The sequence below is a fragment of the Nerophis lumbriciformis genome, linkage group LG02 (genome assembly GCF_033978685.3).
Source record: "Nerophis lumbriciformis linkage group LG02, RoL_Nlum_v2.1, whole genome shotgun sequence".
NCBI classification, from domain to species: Eukaryota; Metazoa; Chordata; class Actinopteri; order Syngnathiformes; family Syngnathidae; genus Nerophis; species Nerophis lumbriciformis.
Genome location: NC_084549.2, coordinates 39,705,424 through 39,723,558, shown reverse-complemented (window position 1 = coordinate 39,723,558; position 18,135 = coordinate 39,705,424). Strand labels below are relative to the sequence as shown.

The 18,135-nt window shown below is 39.4% G+C and overlaps 1 protein-coding gene across 3 annotated transcripts in view; it reads left to right on the top strand.

The window, feature by feature from the left end:
- Positions 1 to 18,135, top strand: part of LOC133607723 (gamma-aminobutyric acid receptor subunit pi) — a 159,201-nt gene that overhangs the window by 86,201 nt on the left and 54,865 nt on the right. For 2 of the 3 annotated variants that reach the window (XM_061962624.1, XM_061962632.1), the window contains one exon: positions 16,579 to 16,691. The exons of the other annotated variant lie outside the window; for it this stretch is intronic. In XM_061962624.1, the coding sequence (XP_061818608.1) occupies positions 16,579 to 16,691 (113 nt within the window). The remainder of the gene's footprint in view (positions 1 to 16,578; positions 16,692 to 18,135) is intronic. 3 annotated transcript variants of the gene reach the window in all.

Genomic DNA, 18,135 nt, shown 5'->3' with positions numbered 1-18,135 from the left:
ATGATAACGATATGAATCAGTGAAAGAACAGCGAGACGTGGATGGGAGCATATTGCTGAGTGGGAGGAAGAAAAGTGAAGGAAGCCCTTGGAGAGTGTTACTCGGCTCTCTGCGGGGGGTTATGTTCATCCAAATTAATCTGTTATGAAATCTGCTGGAGCCGGCTGGACTGATGCTTGGTGTGAATTGAATAAAGGTTGGGAAGAAGAGTTTGGTGGAGGTTTGGAGGTCTTTGGGGATGTTATGTCATGAAACAGGATTTGAAAAGCCATATTCTGCCACAGGGTTTGACTCTTGTTCCAAGGCACCTCTATAGAACGACGTCTGAACGGATTCCTCCAACATGAAGCCACCAGACATTAGCATAGCCTTCAGGCCACAGAAAGCATAGGGCGGTGGATGCCATCCAGTGGTTGTTAAAGCTGCCCAGCTACAGCCTCAAATGTCACATACTGTGTTTCACTCATGTGCTGTAGAAGTAAGGACCCCTTAAGGAGGAAATACATATATTTTTAAAGTCACAAAGAAGTTTACCGTCATTTTATGCAGTAATCAAATGCAATACAATATTGTTGATTTGTTGTTGTCTAAGAACGAGTGTGCATCAGCTAATTAGTTCTGTTTTCCTTGCCTGGTTTCACTCATTGATTGGTAGCTTCTTGACACACAATGCTGCCGTTATTTTATATTTCCTTCCGATAGATCAGCATGGCCGAGCCCCTGAATTGAAACAATCAATATTCTATATGGTTTTCACAGTGCAGAGTCACAGGGTTGCTGCTTTACTACTGAGCTCCAAATGTCATCAATTACAGTTGACTGTACACAGTTGACTGTACACAGTTGAAACCAACATAATTTGTAGTGTAATTGTCATTAATCCACCCTATTTTAAACAGCAGGTACTGACAAAAATATACCTTTATTGTTAAATAGCTGTTCAAACCTTCTTAATTCAAGATTGTTAACGTTTAGTTCATTAAAACAACATGGCAGCTTTCCTCTGTAATGTGTTGTTAGTTCCATCCATCCATCCATCCATTTTCTACCGCTTAATCCCTTCGGGGTCGCGGGGGGCGCTGGAGCCTATCTCAGCTACAATCGGGCGGAAGGCGGGGTATATCCTGGACAAGTCGCTACCTCATCACAGGGCCAACACAGATAGACAGACAATATTCACACTCACATTCAGACACTAGGGCCAATTTAGTGTTGCCAATCAACCTATCCCCAGGTGCATGTTTTTGGAAGTGGGAGGAAGCCGGAGTACCCGGAGGGAACCCACGGAGTCACGGGGAGAACATGCAAACTTCACACAGAAAGATCCGGAGCCCGGGATTGAACCCAGGACTGCTCAGGACCTTCGTATTGTGAGGCAGACGCACTAACCCCTCAGCCACCGTGTTGTTAGTTGCTGTGCAATTTCCTTAAAAGGGGAATGGATATGCTGTGGTCAAAAGGGGAAATATGTATTTAGGCAAATATACTGTTCAATATTTTTACAGTATAGTGGTACCTTAACTTTCAAGTACCTCAACATACAAGTATTTTGAGATACAACTTTCTGCGATTTTGTCATGCTTTAAGTTGCGAGTATAATTTGACTTACAACTTGCATAGAAAATGCCAGAGTGAACGCAGGAAGACTCTCCCAAAAAAATTTGCTCTGACTTGCTGGCAATAGCTTATAGCGAGAGATGAATATATCTTTGTTTTCTCATCATTGGAAACCAAACCTTTGGCAGCCGTCCATCTTCTACAGCCTTCCAACCGACTTCCCGTTCCTGCCGAGGCTTGCTCCTCCAACCACTGCTTGCCTTCTGGCGCATGCCTGAGGCTGATCCGGGTTGCCAGAGCGGTCTGTCACTCCGCCGCAAAATGACCCATCTACAGTATGTCTCTGCTTCCCAGCTTCGTGTGACAGTAACCCTCCCAGCACATCGCCTAAAAAACATCCAGTCTTTTCCACCATTACTCTGACTGTGGAAGACAGCATAACTAGGAATATCTGCTTTTTCAATGTCATTACTCACTGCTATCTCAGCCTTATTGACCGTGACTCATTGTACATGTATATTGTATGTTCACATTGTGTTGCTTTAGGGGCACCAAGCATGGGTTAAAATGATTTCAATGTCTTTCAATGGGCAGCACTGATTTGAGATACAAATGTTTTGAATTAAGAGCTCAGCTCAGCTCAAATGTATATTTTCTTTGGTACAAGCGGTACAAAATGGATGGATGAATGAATTCTATAGATGATTTAAAAAAACCTTGCAAAATGGGACTAATGGGAATCAAGGTTGTAGCCTTCAGAGCCCTCTAAAAACAACTTCAAAACCCTCCATCAACGTTTTATATATCCATCCATCGATTTTCTACCACCCTTACGGGCTCGCGGGGAGCGCTGGAGCCTATCTCAGGTGCACTTGGGCGGAAGGCGGGGTATATCCTGGACAAGTCGCCACCTCATCGCAGGGCCAACACAGATAGACAGACAACATTCACACTCACATTCACACAGTAGGGCCAATTTAGTGTTGCCAATCAACCTATCCCCAGGTGCATGTCTTAGGAGGTGGGAGGAAGCCGGAGTACGCGGAGGGAACCCAGGCAGTCATGGGGAGAACATGCAAACTCCACACAGAAAGATCCCGAGCCCAGGATCGAACCCGAGACCTTCGTATTGTGAGGCACATTTACTAACCCTGTTCACAGTGCTGCCCAACGTTTTATATAGACACTGCAAATATATATATATATATATATATATATATATATTTACACATAACTATTGTCAGAGTCTGTAGGACGCGAACCCCAAGATGCAGAGAAGGCGGAAGGCGTTATACGGGAAAACATGATTTAATGTTCGAAATAAAGTAAAAACACAAACTAGGAACAGGCAAAATGGGAACAGGAACCAGAAAACAGAAAAACTGGAAATAGCAAACGGCTAACAGGATCTGGCTAACAGGAAAACAAGAAGCTAGGAGAAACCAACCGTAAATAGCTATAAGGAACAGCTTACCGCTATGACGACAGCGACAAGGACAGGTAGACACTACAATGACATCGGCAATGACAATCAGGTAGTGATGACAATCATCCAGCAATGACTGGAGGAGAAGGCAGGTTTAAATAGTAGCTGGCTGATTGACACCAGGTGTGGCCAGGTGCCAATCAGCCACAGCTGAGGGGAAGCAGCATTCAGGGAGACACTCAGGAAATGAAGACAAAATATAAGCGCTGACAGGAAACTAAGACAAACACAGAGAAAAAACTAAAACACAGTCAAACTGTCAGGGACAAGCCTGACAACTATATTTACCATATTTTTGTCATTTTATGCATTACCGGAACTTCTTTTCTCAGCGCATTTATTTCTGTTTCCATAGTAAGCAATTATATTACCCACAGTGAGACACTACAAACCATTGAATCTTTGAACCATGCCATTTACACATTCTGCAAACATGGAGGAGGTGCTACACTGAAAGCATTTTCAAGTACTGTAGTTTTATTTTTTTCACTTTTTGATATTGAAAACTGTGAGAACATTACATTTTTAAAGTTAAAGTACCACTGATAGTCACACACACACTAGGTGTGGTGAAATTACCCTCTGTATTTGACCCATCCCCTTGTTCCACCCCCTGGGAGGTGAGTGGAGCAGTGAGCAGCAGCGGTGGCCGCCCTCGGGAATCATTTTGGTGATTTAACCCCCAACACAGGCCTATACAAAATATTTGGTATCAAAGTACAACAACAATATGTACATAAGCATTGTCAGCTTACTTTGTTATAATGAATATGGGACAATTCTGTTTTCATGGGACACTTGGCAACCCTATCTTAAAGTCTTGGTTTACTGAAAACATATATTTGGTATAAATTGGTAATTCCATGTAAGTACTGTCCCATATTCCGTTAGCTTTTTGTAACTATCTCAAAATAAACTTAAAATGTATGCCAAAACCTTTCGAAGACTCAAAATGTGTATTAGCCTATCTTGGACAACTATATTTAATCTTTAAGCAGAAGATGACTCACTTGAGTAACAAGACTGAAAGTAACAGGAGTGAGTTTTTAGCATCGAATTAGCAAACGCATTGACTATAACCATGTGACATTTATGCGAATAGCATGTTGACATGAAGCATATTACAGTTGTCTCTCTCTTTCGGCTTATAACTGTCAGGGGTCGCCACAGGGATTCAATCGCATGAATGGTTTTAGCTTAGTTTTTAAACCAATTTGGCCTTCCTGACGCCAGACTGGCTGTGAATCGAAGATTTGTCGTTAGACCACCAGTGGTTACTAAACACATTAAAGTGACTTACCAAAAACGTTTTTTTTCATATAAAAAAAGAACTAACATAAAACAGTAATTTGGGCAACTCAAGAGACAAATAAGGTATATTTTAGTGTTTGTGCGTACAACTTTAAAATGTAAATATTAAAAATACAATCAAGTCAATGTGCAGGACACTTTGCTTGAAATCATATATTTTACACATGATTTTATCATACATTTATGCAGAAAAATATATGTGAAGAGTTCATGTGCAAAAATAGATATCTTCATTTTACTTGTTTTAGGTAAATCAATGTTTGTTTGTGAAGCTTTTCACGAAACAGCCATCCTGCACATGTGGGTTGCAATTAAAGTGTTTCCAACAACCAAAATGAAACTCCCAATTTAAAAAATGCACATGTATTACAAAATTGAAATTGTGATAATTTTGTACAAATTTTGCAGCAAAAACAGATAACTCCAAAATAGGTTTTTTTCGCAAAAACATACTAATCCTATATGGTGCCAGCCTCGCCCTAAAAATGAGTGAAAACAGATAATTATTTCAGAGGAATGCTTATTCCATCGCTGTAATTACATTGGGGTGGTATAGCTCGGTTGGTAGAGCAGCTGTGCCAGCAACTTGAGGGTTGCGGGTTCGATCCCCGCTTCCGCCATCCTAGTCACTGCCGTTGTGTCCTTGGGCAAGACACTTTACCCACCTACTCCCAGTGCCACCCACACTGGTTTAAATGTAACTTAGATATTGGGTTTCACAATGAAAAGCGCTTTAAATCACTTGAGAAAAAGTGCTATATAAATGTAATTCACTTCACTTCACATTTCATCCAAATAAACACCTTTTTGAGTGATCCCTGTGTAGGACAATCCGGGGTTTACATTGACTGCTGCATCTTGACACCATTACGTTGACAGCTGTATAACAAGACAACAACAGCAGAGTAAACACACAATTCAGTTTGTCATTCATCCTGTACAATATGTAAACAGACAATAGACGACATTTTTCTGACCGCACTGTGTCGACCTGTCTTGCCTACGGACTGCTCAGATTTATCGGGACAATGTCTTTTCATGCACCCAGTAGACAAGAGCACCACACACTCAATGGTTTATTCAAAACAATCATTCTTGGTGCTTTAATTAATTACGATGACAGCAAAACAGACATGAAGCGAGCGATCATGGACGCCGACGTTGGATGACGTCATCAAATTTTGATGGGTCTAATGGATTTGTTTGTACCACAAAGAGAGCAGAGCACTTTCTGAAGGAAAACAGAATATTCAACAGGGAAATGCAATATGTTGCTTTTGCAGGAAATTAGATTTCAGCTGGTGTAGTACACACAACTCAAAATCCGCAAAATGGCGTTTATCATTTTTTGCGCCTGAACTCTTCATACATACCATAATTTTTAGGGGGACAGGATTACACAAAGTCTTAAATCAAGCTCCCTGTCTGCAAGGTATCTCAGCTCAGTTGTGGGCCCTCAATGTGTCATCTTAATATTCTTGATAGGCAGCCCAGTGGGCAGGTGTGTCAAGTCTGTCAGCTTGCACCCTGGGAAAATGTGCTCTCTGTGGACCACACTCTCAACTGTGGGAGAGAGCTACTCGCATTCAAGAATAGAAAGGATTCTTGTGTATGCATGAGTAGTTTAATTACTCAAGTTCATGTTCCACTTAAACCGCAGCGCATAACCTTGATATCCTCCTATAAGCTTCTTATGCTGCTTGCCCATCATCAAAAGGCAGAGCTGGTATTGACGTTGTACCGTTTGTGACTACTGCATGATTAGTATTTGAATGGTAATCATAACTACAGTATAGCTTGCTTGTTATTTCTAAGTATTTGATTCAATATTAACTTTTAAATTGTTGTCCAAGTTTGCAACAGTAAGTAAATGTAATGACTAATTCAAAGTCAAATTCTTAAATGGGTCATGTTATGATTTTTTTGTTTACACTTAAAGGGGAACATTATCACAATTTCAGAATGGTTAAAACCATTAAAAATCAGTTCCCAGTGGCTTATTATATTTTTTGAAGTTTTTTTCAAAATTTTACCCATCACGCAATATCCCTAAAAAAAGCTTCAAAGTGCCTGATTTTAACCATCGTTATATACACCCGTCCATTTTCCTGTGACGTCACATAGTGATGCCAACACAAACAAACATGGCGGAAAGAACAGCAAGCTATAGCGACATTAGCTCGGATTCAGACTCGGATTTCAGCGGCTTAAGCGTTGGAAATGCATCTGCTTTGAGTGTCGCAGGATATCCACACATTCTTGCCATCTCTGTCGTAGCATAGCTTTCGTCGGTAAAGTGTGCGGAACAAACGTCCAATTTCTTGCCACTTTCGCATCTTTGGGCCACTGGTGCAACTTAAATCCGTCCCTGTTAGTGTTGTTACACCCTCCGACAACACACCGACGAGGCATGATGTCTCCAAGGTATGGAAAACAGTCGAAAAAACGGAAAATAACAGAGCTGATTTGACTCGGTGTTTGAGAAAATGGCGGATTGCTTCCCGATGTGACGTCACGTTGTGACATCATCGCTCCGAAAGCGAATATTAGAAAGGCATTTAATTCGCCAAAATTCACCCATTTAGAGTTCGGAAATCGGTTAAAAAAATATATGGTCTTTTTTCTGCAACATCAAGGTATATATTGACGCTTACATAGGTCTGGTGATAATGTTGCCCTTTAAGACACTTCCTTGTGGTCTACATAAGATGCAAATGTGGTTTGTTGCAAAGTGTTGCCTTGATTCTTTTTTACAGACCATCTTCAAGCCACTTTCTGACCGTCTCTTTAGGATGCGCCTTTAGAACTATAAGCTACTTTTCCGTAGACATGCCAACAGGATGCATGTGCATGTACGAGCCAGTCTGCTCCACAACAAGAGGATAGAGAAAAAGAAGGAACATTTTGACCACAGCGTCAGACTACAATGGTTGACTTGGACAAAGCTCTTCGGGTAAAATGTTTACCATATGGATATAACCGCTGACATCACCAATTGGGCAGATTCCAAACGGCTCGTTCGGAGGAACTATGGAGGAAGGAAAGATTGTTTTATGAATATCTGTTTGATTTCAAATTTTCAGGACTCTTGCAGTACAGAAAAACAGGTACCAATAGTTAGTTTGTTTTGCATAATAGGTCCCCTTTAAAACATTATTTAACTGCTATATAGTTTTACAATTGTTTGGGAATCATTACGTTTTCTACCGCTATTCTGTTCAATTTCACAATAGTTGGAGCCTATTGTGCCTGGCGAGAGGTGTGGTACATATTTTGGAACGGTCCATAATACCTCTTAACCTCCTTTTCATTTTTTCACATTCAGCTCTGGATAAGCATTTTTGAAGCAGTTAGAATAACAAAACAAACAAATGTAAGCATGCAATGATTTTGCAAGATTATTTGAGAATGTAACTAAGGTCACACTGGGAGCACCATATGCTAATGCAGTGTGCCAGAGGCAAAGCATCGTCACTGCTGTCAACAACTCGGTTTTCTTATCCTGAAACAAGAGGCTTCAAGCCAAGTGAGTGAGACTTGATGCAGCATAGCAACAAGGTGCTGGGAGCGACTTATCCAGCTGTCTTAGCTGATTTGACACAGTCAGGTGGATCGAGACCTGAGCCTCGCTAAGAAGACATTTTGTTTGACTTTCGTATGTAAAGAGACTTGTCACTTCCAGCAGTTCCACTCGGAGGCCTCAAGGGGTTTTTACAGATAGGACAGGCAAAACATGAGTTGGGGTATTCTCTTTAATGGCATTATTATTAGGGATGTCCCGATCGATCGGCCACTGATCGGTATCCGCCGATTTTCTTGAAAAAGTATGTGATCGCCATCCTTGATCGATTGATGCCTTTCAAACACAGATCCCTTCTATCTAAGATAGTATTTATTTTTAGACCTCCAGCAAATTGTGTATGTCCATACCCAGTGTGGAGCTACTTCCCTAAGTTAGTAATAATCACTTTAATTACCGCAAATAAACTGCATTTCTTCAATATCAAGTTAAATTATCGCTGAAGGATGATGCTGAACATGTTACACACCGAGAGCAAGCCAGGAGCTGGCATGCTAATAGCTAAGTTAGCAACTTAGCTAGTTTGAAAAAGGAAAATAAATAAATGCTGTAGTGAAGTTTAGACGCTTAGAGGGAACCACGTTAAAGCAGAAAGTAAGCAGTTATTAACAGGAAATTAACAAATAGATTAATACTCAGTGGCCTTGTGGTTAGAGTGTCCGCCCTGAGATCGGTAGGTTGTGAGTTCAAACCCCGGCCGAGTCATACCAAAGACTATAAAAATGTGACCCATTACCTCCCTGCTTGGCACTCAGCATCAAGGGTTGGAATTAGGGGTTAAATCACCAAAAATGATTCACGGGCGCGGCACCGCTGCTGCCCACCCCTCCCCTCACCTCAAGGGTGATGGGTCAAATGCAGAGAATAATTTTGCCACACCTCGTGTGTGTGTGACAATCATTGGTACTTAAACTTAAGAGTCTAGAAATAGGATTATATAACCACAACTGTTGGTGTGTCAGCAATATCACTGTCAGCACACGGCACGTAGGAAGGTGGATTGATCCATAAATTAGTGCTTTCAACACCAATAATATATAATCAATACTAGAATGATTGGATTGGTTTTTTTTCTCGGTTTTTTTTAGTTTTTGTTCATGTTTACAAATTAAAATAATGAGTCCCTAGACACAAGAAGACAAACACGATTTAAATGAGTTGTAGACATTACTTTTTTATATTATTTAGTTGATGTGACTGACATTGTTTGGCTCAATAAATTGTATGTAATATAATAAAATAAAGAACTAGCATAAATGTGCTGATATTGTTAAATTGTCACTAGCACTCACGATAAAGACATCTGAAAAATGTACAGTTAAAAAGCGTGATCAGTATTGGTATCAGTCTGTCACACCGCGGTGAGGGATGTCTTGTCTTGGTTTTTTTGTGTCTTGTGAATTTCAAGTTTTAGTTTGAAAAGTCACTCTCCTCTCGTTTCAGGTCACTTGCTCTTCCTTATGTGTCATCAGTCTGGCATCATCCCTGATCCCTGATTGTTTCCACCTGTTCCCCATTACTCCCATGTGTCTTATAAGCCCACACTTTGTTCTGTGCCAGAATGTCTCGTGCATCTCCAGCATCATGCTCAAGCCTTGTCTCGTTGTGTTATCCAAAACTTGAATTTCCAAGTTGGTGTTTTGAGTTTTCCTTTTCTCCTCTTAAGCAGAGTGAATTTTTGTTTGTAAAGTTTTCAAGTCGCAGTGGTGAGTTCAGTTTACTTTTACAGTCTCTTCTTTTCCTCATTTTTGAGTGACCTTTTTTTAATTATTTCTCTAGATAAGAATCAGTGTAGAAGCTTTATAGCCCATTGTTTTTCCCTCCTTTTCGGAGCATCTTTTGTTGTTTAAATGTCATAGTTATATTCCTCGCTAGTGTAGTTAGAGATAGATATTTTTGTTTCCTCCTTTTGGAGTGATTTTCGGTTTGTTCACATTTTGTGAAACCTTTTCGCCTAGTTGTTAAAGTTTATAGCCGTTGTTGTATTGCCCTGACTCAAGAGGTGAAAAGTGAACTTTTCAAAATAAAAGCCTGCCGGATTATTCCCCACCTCTGCATCTGAGTCCTATTTCTGACCCAGGCCTGACACAATCGATCTCACTCATGGATGCTCGATATCGGAATAGGCAGGATAAATCCCCGATCGGAACATCCATAATTGATATTACATACAGAAACATAATGTTTGTAACTTGTATTGATTTAGATAGAAAATAACTTGGTTACAAATTGTTGAACAATATTTAATGTGGGTCAAATTATGTTATTAGAATTGAGTATCATTTAAATTGAACTCAGCAGTACCAATTTTAGGTGCTTTAGTTTGTGTTAGTAAATGTTTTATTAAGTCATTATTTAAAAATGATACATTTGATAATAATGATAATAATATAATGATAACTGCTTTCGAGCTGGAAGGTCGTGTTTTCCTATTACATTTCTAAATTTACATTACATTCTGCAGTTGCAATTAAAATACATTAGATGGCAGTAGTGTATAGACTAGTCTGTGTTACATAGCGAGGAAGTAGCATTTGCTTTTAAGATGAATATGCCAGTCTAGTGTTTTGTAGCACACCACAAAGGATGATTTACTATAATCCAAATACTCCATGCTAAACAGCGTGTGCAAACTATAAAATAGTGTCTACTTTTAGTGGGCGTGTTGATTGTGATCTACTAACAATGCATGTGCAATTGAACAGTGGTGCAGACTGCCTTATTTAAATGAGATTTTTTTGTGGGTACTATACGGAGGCATCACCACAAAGACACTCAATTATTTACTGCACATTTCTGTTATTATGCTATTACCTGTCGCGTGTTGGTATGTTTGTAAACATGCAGCAGACACATATCACATTTTATGGGCCTTTCAGAAGCAGTCCTGCAGTGCATCTACATTGAAACCATTTTTTTTTTTTTCAGTGCGCCCCTTGGGGAAGCGGCGGCACTGACTGCAAATGTGAAAAAGAATATGCAAGAAAATGCATATTGTAACACATTTTTTTCCACATAGGAGATATGTTAATCTTATAGCTGAAAAAGTCAAACATCACAAAAAGAAAAACAAAATGCCAGCAGACATTAAGACATCAATTGAAAATGTTTAAATCAGCCCCTTAAAGGGGAACTGCACTGTTTTTGGAATTTTACCTATCGTTCACAATCATTATGAACATGACGACGGATGGATTTTTAAAAATGCATTCTAAATATTAAATACATTTGATCAAAAGTCTGCTTACAATGGAGCCGGTGGGAGCCGCTCTATTCTGCCTATAAAGCCCTCAAAAATCATCCAAACATCTTCATTAAGGTTGTATATACATGGTGTAAGTATATATGTAATGTATTAACAGGTACATTTATAATAACATTTAACATTGACCTATTTTGCTCATTTTTGGCATTAATTTCAAAAACTCATCACAGCGTTCGCTTTTTTTTTTTTTAACATCACTGATTACTACTCACTGCAGACTATATGAGAGACAACAACCATAATTTAACATCACTTACTGTACAGGGTCTGCTGTCATTAGGATGCCGACTGCTGGGATGTTCATATATTCCCATTTAGATGAAGGATTACTCTTAATCCTCGCAAAGAAAAGGGAGGTGAAGACAAGCAGCTCTGTGTGTCATTATCGCCATTTCCGAGTCTAATTTGGCTGTCAAAGTGTACCAACTTGTCAGAAAACATCCTCAGCCTAGAGGCATTATTTATAATCTACAATAAACTTCCAAGGAGCAGGGAAGCGAGGAAACAGCAGACCACTCGATGATGTAAACATAGGCACACAAGCTCATGATCACAAGCTCATGATCACAGCGCCGCTAAAAATAGGTTGTCTGTGTTAGCGCTTGATTATAACAATATCACTAATACTTGGTTAATATTCAAGTCAGGAAATGCACATGAGTATTGTTGGCACTTGGCATTGTTGGTTTTTTATTGGGTTTTACGGGCCGAATTGAGGAACTCCCATTCACTCCGCTGTAAGCTGATATGTCTTTTTTTTGCTAGAGTAAGTAATTATATTTGCACTTTCTCCTTCCAGTAGTGTGGTAGTTCTGATGATGAGCATTTATTCCACATATTCATGAAGACAGAAACGCTAAATGGATTGCGCTCCTTATTCTGCTCACTAAAGAGATGCAATTCTCAGTGCACATGTTGAGTAAAATGGCTTTGCGTTTGCTATGAAGTTTGCACATGTTTTAGTACACACAAAGGCCTTATACCTTGTATGCCTACACCCAAAAGTCCTTATACTATAAATAGTGTACTTATTACACACTTGCTTAGTTATAGTTTTAACTACCAAATGTGGAGGTGTTGAAAATGCCACGTACAATCGCTAATGCTAATCAGTCATATGTATGTGAAAAAGCCAATGTAAATTAGCATCATGATAGCACATTGTGGAAAACTGGAGCCTTACTTTATGTTTAGGGCATTTTTATTATCAGGCATAGTTTCTTTTTGTTACATTACATAGAGACAGTTTGAGTCTACTCGGAGTGCGCCTTGAGTGATTGTTTCCTCGTCAAGTGTTTGAGCCTGTGTTTAGTCTGCAACCAGGCATGACATCACACACGACAAAAATGGCACTGTTTGATTTTACTTGAATCAATACCCAGAATTCAGTTTGTGCCAATAAAAGTACCGAATTACTACCCATCACCAGCTGCAACACATTGAATTAAAATGACATCAATTAAAAATACATTCAACGTTTACTGCATCAACATTGTGAGTGTGGTGCCTCAGATGTTGAATGCCTAGATCCAGAAAAAAAGAGACTGTCTTTGCTCTCCCTGTAGTTATTTAATTTCAAATTACTGCTGTTGTTTCATTTGATTCAAAGTGCAAGCCTTTTTTTAAATCAAGATCTATAGCTTGGTCAGACATTTCCAGCGGTCAGTAAGTGGAAGTGTTGCATTCTACTGCAGACCTGGGCAATTATTTTGACTCGGGTGCCACGTTGAGAGAAAAAATGTGACTGGGGGCCGGTGTGTCTATGTTCTCCCTGTGACTGCGTGGGCTCCCTCGGTGTACTCTGGCTTCCTCCCACCTCCAAAGACATGCACCTGGGGATAGGTTGATTGGCAACACTAAATTGGCCTTAGTGTGTGAATGTGAGTGTGAATGTTGTCTGTCTATCTATGTTGGCCCTGCGATGAGGTGGGTGACTTGTCCAGGGTGTACTCCGCCTTCCACCCGAGTGCAGCTGAGATAGGCTCCAGCTTTTTTTTTTTTAATTTATTTTATTTATTTATTTATTTTTTTTTAATGTTAAACATGTGAGCAGGAAATGTTTCCTCTTGTTAATAGAATAGAAAAGAATAGAATAGAATAGAATGCCTTTTATTGTCACTATACACAGGTACAATGTGATTAAAAGCAACTGTCATGTCTGTGTGATCATGTTTTGTTTTAGTAATGTTCGGTTTAAATTTTGGACTTTTTGTGCACTTTTGTTTTGTTTTGTCACCATAGCAACCATTAGTTTCACCTGTCACGTCACGCACCTGTTTCACGTTCGGACTCACACACACCTGTCACCAATCATGTCACTATTATTTAAGCCTACCTTTGTTCATCACTCGTTCTGCCTGCGTTGTTTTGATGTCACACCGGTTTATGTCTTGCTCTGTCCAAGTAAGTTTCCATGTCCATGCCATAGCTTCTGTTTAAGGTTAGCCTCACTTGCATTTTAGGCACACTTGCCTCTTTTTTGTTGTAGTTGTTGTTGTATTGTTTATGTTCGCGGTAGTGCGTGATTTATATTAATAAATCCTAGCCTACCTTCACGCTGTTGTCCGGAGCCGTCTATTTTGCATTGGAAGAACAACCCCGCAGCTAGCTGCGAACCCCACGTGACAGAAACTCCAGTATCAGTGCGACAGTCTATAAATATGCAAAACATAGGAAGGAAAGAAAAGAAAAATAGTGCAAAAGGAGGTAAGGTGCACAGTCCAGTCCTGAGAACGAATGTTCTGAATGTATTGTTTAAATATTAAATATTATACTATATCCATATATACAGAAGCATTCAGACAGTGGGTGGAAAGTAAAAAATGCACACAGAGAGGTGCCTAACTATTATTATAAACTATAAACTATTACTATACTAATTCAACCTAAAGTGTTGCACTTTACTCAAATAAAATGCAAATGCATTAGCCGAATGGCTTCAGGGCCACACTTTCCATCCTTGAGTGGCACAGCCAGAGCCCAGATTTCAGTACAATAGAACATCTTTGGAGAAATCTGAAAATGGTTGTGCACAAACGCTTTCCATCCAACCTGATAGAGCTAAAAAGGTGCTGCAAAGAGGAATGGGCGAACCTGCCTAAAGATAGGTGTGCCAAGCTTATGGCATCATATTCAAAAAGACTTGAGGCTGTAATTGCTGCTAAAGGTGCATCAACAAAGTATTGAGCAAAGGCTGTGAAAACGTTTTAACATTGTTACTATGGGGTATTGTGTGTGCTATTTTGAGGACAAAAACGGATTTATTCCGTTTTGCAATATGACTGTAACATAACATGTGGAAAAAAATAAAGCGCTGTAAATACCTTCCCGAAGAACTATATCATACATAGAAGTACTGCATATCATATTTCTAAGTAAATTGTCCAAGTCAGCCATTTTTTCTTGAACAGGTCTTCAAATGTATTATATGAGCCATTTTCTCCATTTTCCATACATCGTTTATTGTGTCCAGCCACATATTCCTAATAGGAGTTTCGAGTTTATCCCAGTGTCTTGGAATAGTTTTTGTACAAGCAGTAAAAAACACCTTAGCCAAAGTCGTTGAATTGTTTTTTTATTTTCATTTTCACAACATAGTATTACAGAGTTCCTCACTAAGTTTCCGGAAATTTACCACGGGAAGTTAAGCTCGGGAAGTTTGGAAATATTGACCATTTTTTGATAATTCAAAGTTGGACACCGTCCATGGGAATTAATGGGAATATATGGGAATTAATGGGGAATTACAATAATTAAATATTATTGGGCACTTGTCTATATGCTGCTGCTTCTTTGTGGCATTTTTGGCGTAGGTCTTTGCACAGTATTTGCAAATGTACACAGCCTTTCTGCCTACATTGGTTGGGGTGAAATGTCTGCACACATCAGATCAAATATATTTACCCCAGTAATATCATCAAAACTTACCTGACTGGATGAAGTCCTTACCCTCAAATACTAGTGTGGCCTCAATAGCCCTGCTGTAGTGTGTAGCATGCTGGGAATTACCTGTGCACGTGATGGAAGAATGCACTGCACATGTGATGGAGGAATGCACAGTGAAGGATTGAAATTCTACTGAATTTATATTAAATCAGGTTGTTTTAGCTAGTAGTCATGCTGCAAGATCGAGCATGTTGCATGCAATGTTTTTTCCCATTAATTCCCGCTAACTCCTGTTAATTCCCATATATTCCCGTTAATTCCCATGGAAAGTTTCCAACTTTGAATATTCCCAGAATTTTGCAACCCTACTAAGAACCCTTTTTTGAGACATGCAAACTGTTAAGCGTTTGCGTCATAGCTAATGACATAATTGTTAGCGCTGGATTTGACTACTGTCTTTTAAACCGTGAATTGTGTTGGGTTTTTTTTTACTTAATTTGTTATTAATTTAAACAGCGATTTGTCATAAAATTGAAAATCCCATATTTCCCCCCATTTTTAAATCTCTCATTCTGAAATGCAAATGTTGATGTATGCTTTAGAACATTTCTACAGTTATTAAAGGTTTCATGAATGGATTTAAACTGTATATTATAGTTGAGCTCAATGACAACAATGTTTTGCAATTATCACAAATTGCAATGTGACCGGTAAATCAATTGTGCTTCGCTTTTGAATATGCAATTTTGTGTTTCCAACAAGGCATTTTGACTATGGTTTTAGAGGGTGTTGTGTCACCATCATTTTGCATTTTGCTTTCCAATTTCACAAGTCTTTGTTGAATAGAAATGACAGAACCTGATGCTGACAGCATGTATAGGCAAAATGACTCTTTTCTCCACACATGGCTTAATCTTTACTCCTTCATTCCCTTCTTACATCAGAGCATGTGCCCAGGAGCTGCATTTTCTGCACAAGAAAGTCGTCTGCCTTTCGTTCCCGTCGTCTCTACAAACACATACAGCTGAGAATGAGAACCTTTTTTTCTTGTGCATGCCGCAATTGCTGGCAACATCTTCCCACACTCCATTGAGCCTTTAAGGATAGCACTCATATAATAAAAGACTAATCATTTCTTGAAAGCCACCAATTAAAACACATGAGCATGGGAGATGGATGGTTTGGATCAAAAATTCTGAAACCAAGTGAGTCAGACTCAAAACAATTGAAATGAGCCTTTCATGTGTGTGCTTCCTTTTTACCGTTTCTTTAAAAAAAATCCAATTTACCAATTTGTATCCTGCTGTGTCTTCTCTCAGCATGTGTTTGCAAGATTTGCAGTGGCACTAAACGAATACGCTATAGATACAGTACACAGTGAGTTTGCAGGGGAGACAAAATGTACGTTTGCAATGTTTGCAATGCAAAAGCGTGACGAATTGAAAAATAATGAGGACAATCTTACTCATTTTCTTTGTTTCTGTCCACCTCTAGGTTGTTAGAGAACACCATGCTCAATGCAGAAGTGAAGGAAGGAGAAATTTTGCCTCCAACCATTCAGAAGTTGATGAAAGGATACAACAAGTACCTGAGGCCTTTTTTTGAGAGTAAGATAAAGGCAACAACATGTCCCTGTACAAATGGCTTGGGAAACTGTTCTTCCAAAGAAAAGATTGCTGTGATACTCAATCGGTTTATCCTATAATAATTCACAACTACTGTATTAAAGGGGAACTGCAATTTTTGGGGAATTTTTCCCATCATCCATAATCTTAATGTAAGACAAAAACACACCTTTTTTCCTTTTCTGTGCATTCCAGATAATGAAAAAAAATGCTCATAAGAGGCAGCTAACAATGATGTGGATACGATCTATTCCACCTATAAAAAACCTTCAACCCTGTTTTATATACAGTTGTGGTCAAAAGTGTACATACACTTGTAAAGAACATAATGTCATGGCTGTCTTGAGTTTCCAATAATTTCTACAATTCTTATTTTTTTTGTGATAGAGTGATTGGAGCACATACTTGTTGGTCACAACAAATTCAATGTATGTTTCATCTGACATCACATGGACAAAGATAAGACCTTCTGGAGGAAAGTTCTGTGGTCAGATGAGACAAAAATTGAGCTGTTTAGCCACAATACCCAGCAATATGTTTGGAGGAGAAAATGTGAGACCTTTAATCCCAGGATTACCTCCAAATTATTCAGGACAACCTAAAATCATCAGCCCGGAGGTTGGGTCTTGGGCGCAGTTGGGTGTTCCAACAGGACAATGACGCCAAACACACGTCAAAAGTGGTAAAGGAATGGCTAAATCAGTCTAGAATGAAGGTTTTAGAATGGCCTTCCCAAAGTCCTGACTTAAACATGTGGACAATGCTGAAGAAACAAGTCCATGTCAGAAAACCAACAAATGTAGCTGAACTGCACCAATTTTGTCAAGAGGAGTGGTCAAAAGTTCAACCAGAAGCTTGTCAGAAGCTTGAGGATGGCTACCAAAAGCGCCTTATTGCAGTGAAACTTGCCAAGGGACATGTAACCAAATATTAACATTGCTGTATGTATACTTGCACTGAGCCTCGTCTATCAAATTCGCTACACCTTCCTGATACCGAAGTACATGTCAAACCACTTCCATAACGTAAATGACTGCCATAACCACAACACCCGGGGGAGTTCCACAAACCACGTTAAACCCAGATTCCGATCTAACAAAGGTCTTAACTCATTCTCTTTCTATGCCACATCAATATGGAATGCACTCCCAACAGGTGTAAAAGAAAGTGCATCTCTACCCTCCTTCAAAACCGCACTAAAAGAACACCTCCAGGCAACTTCAACCCTAGACTAACACCCTCCCCCCTCCACATCCCACCTCCCCGGATCGTAAATAATCAAATGCAAATAATCAAATGTATATACTTGTTTTTATGCTTTCTGAACTCACTATGTTCACTGCTGGCTGTACATATCCTACGAAGTCAGACCTACACTGTTTCAATGTCCATTTCTCAGGTGATACAATTGTTGATGACTGAAGTG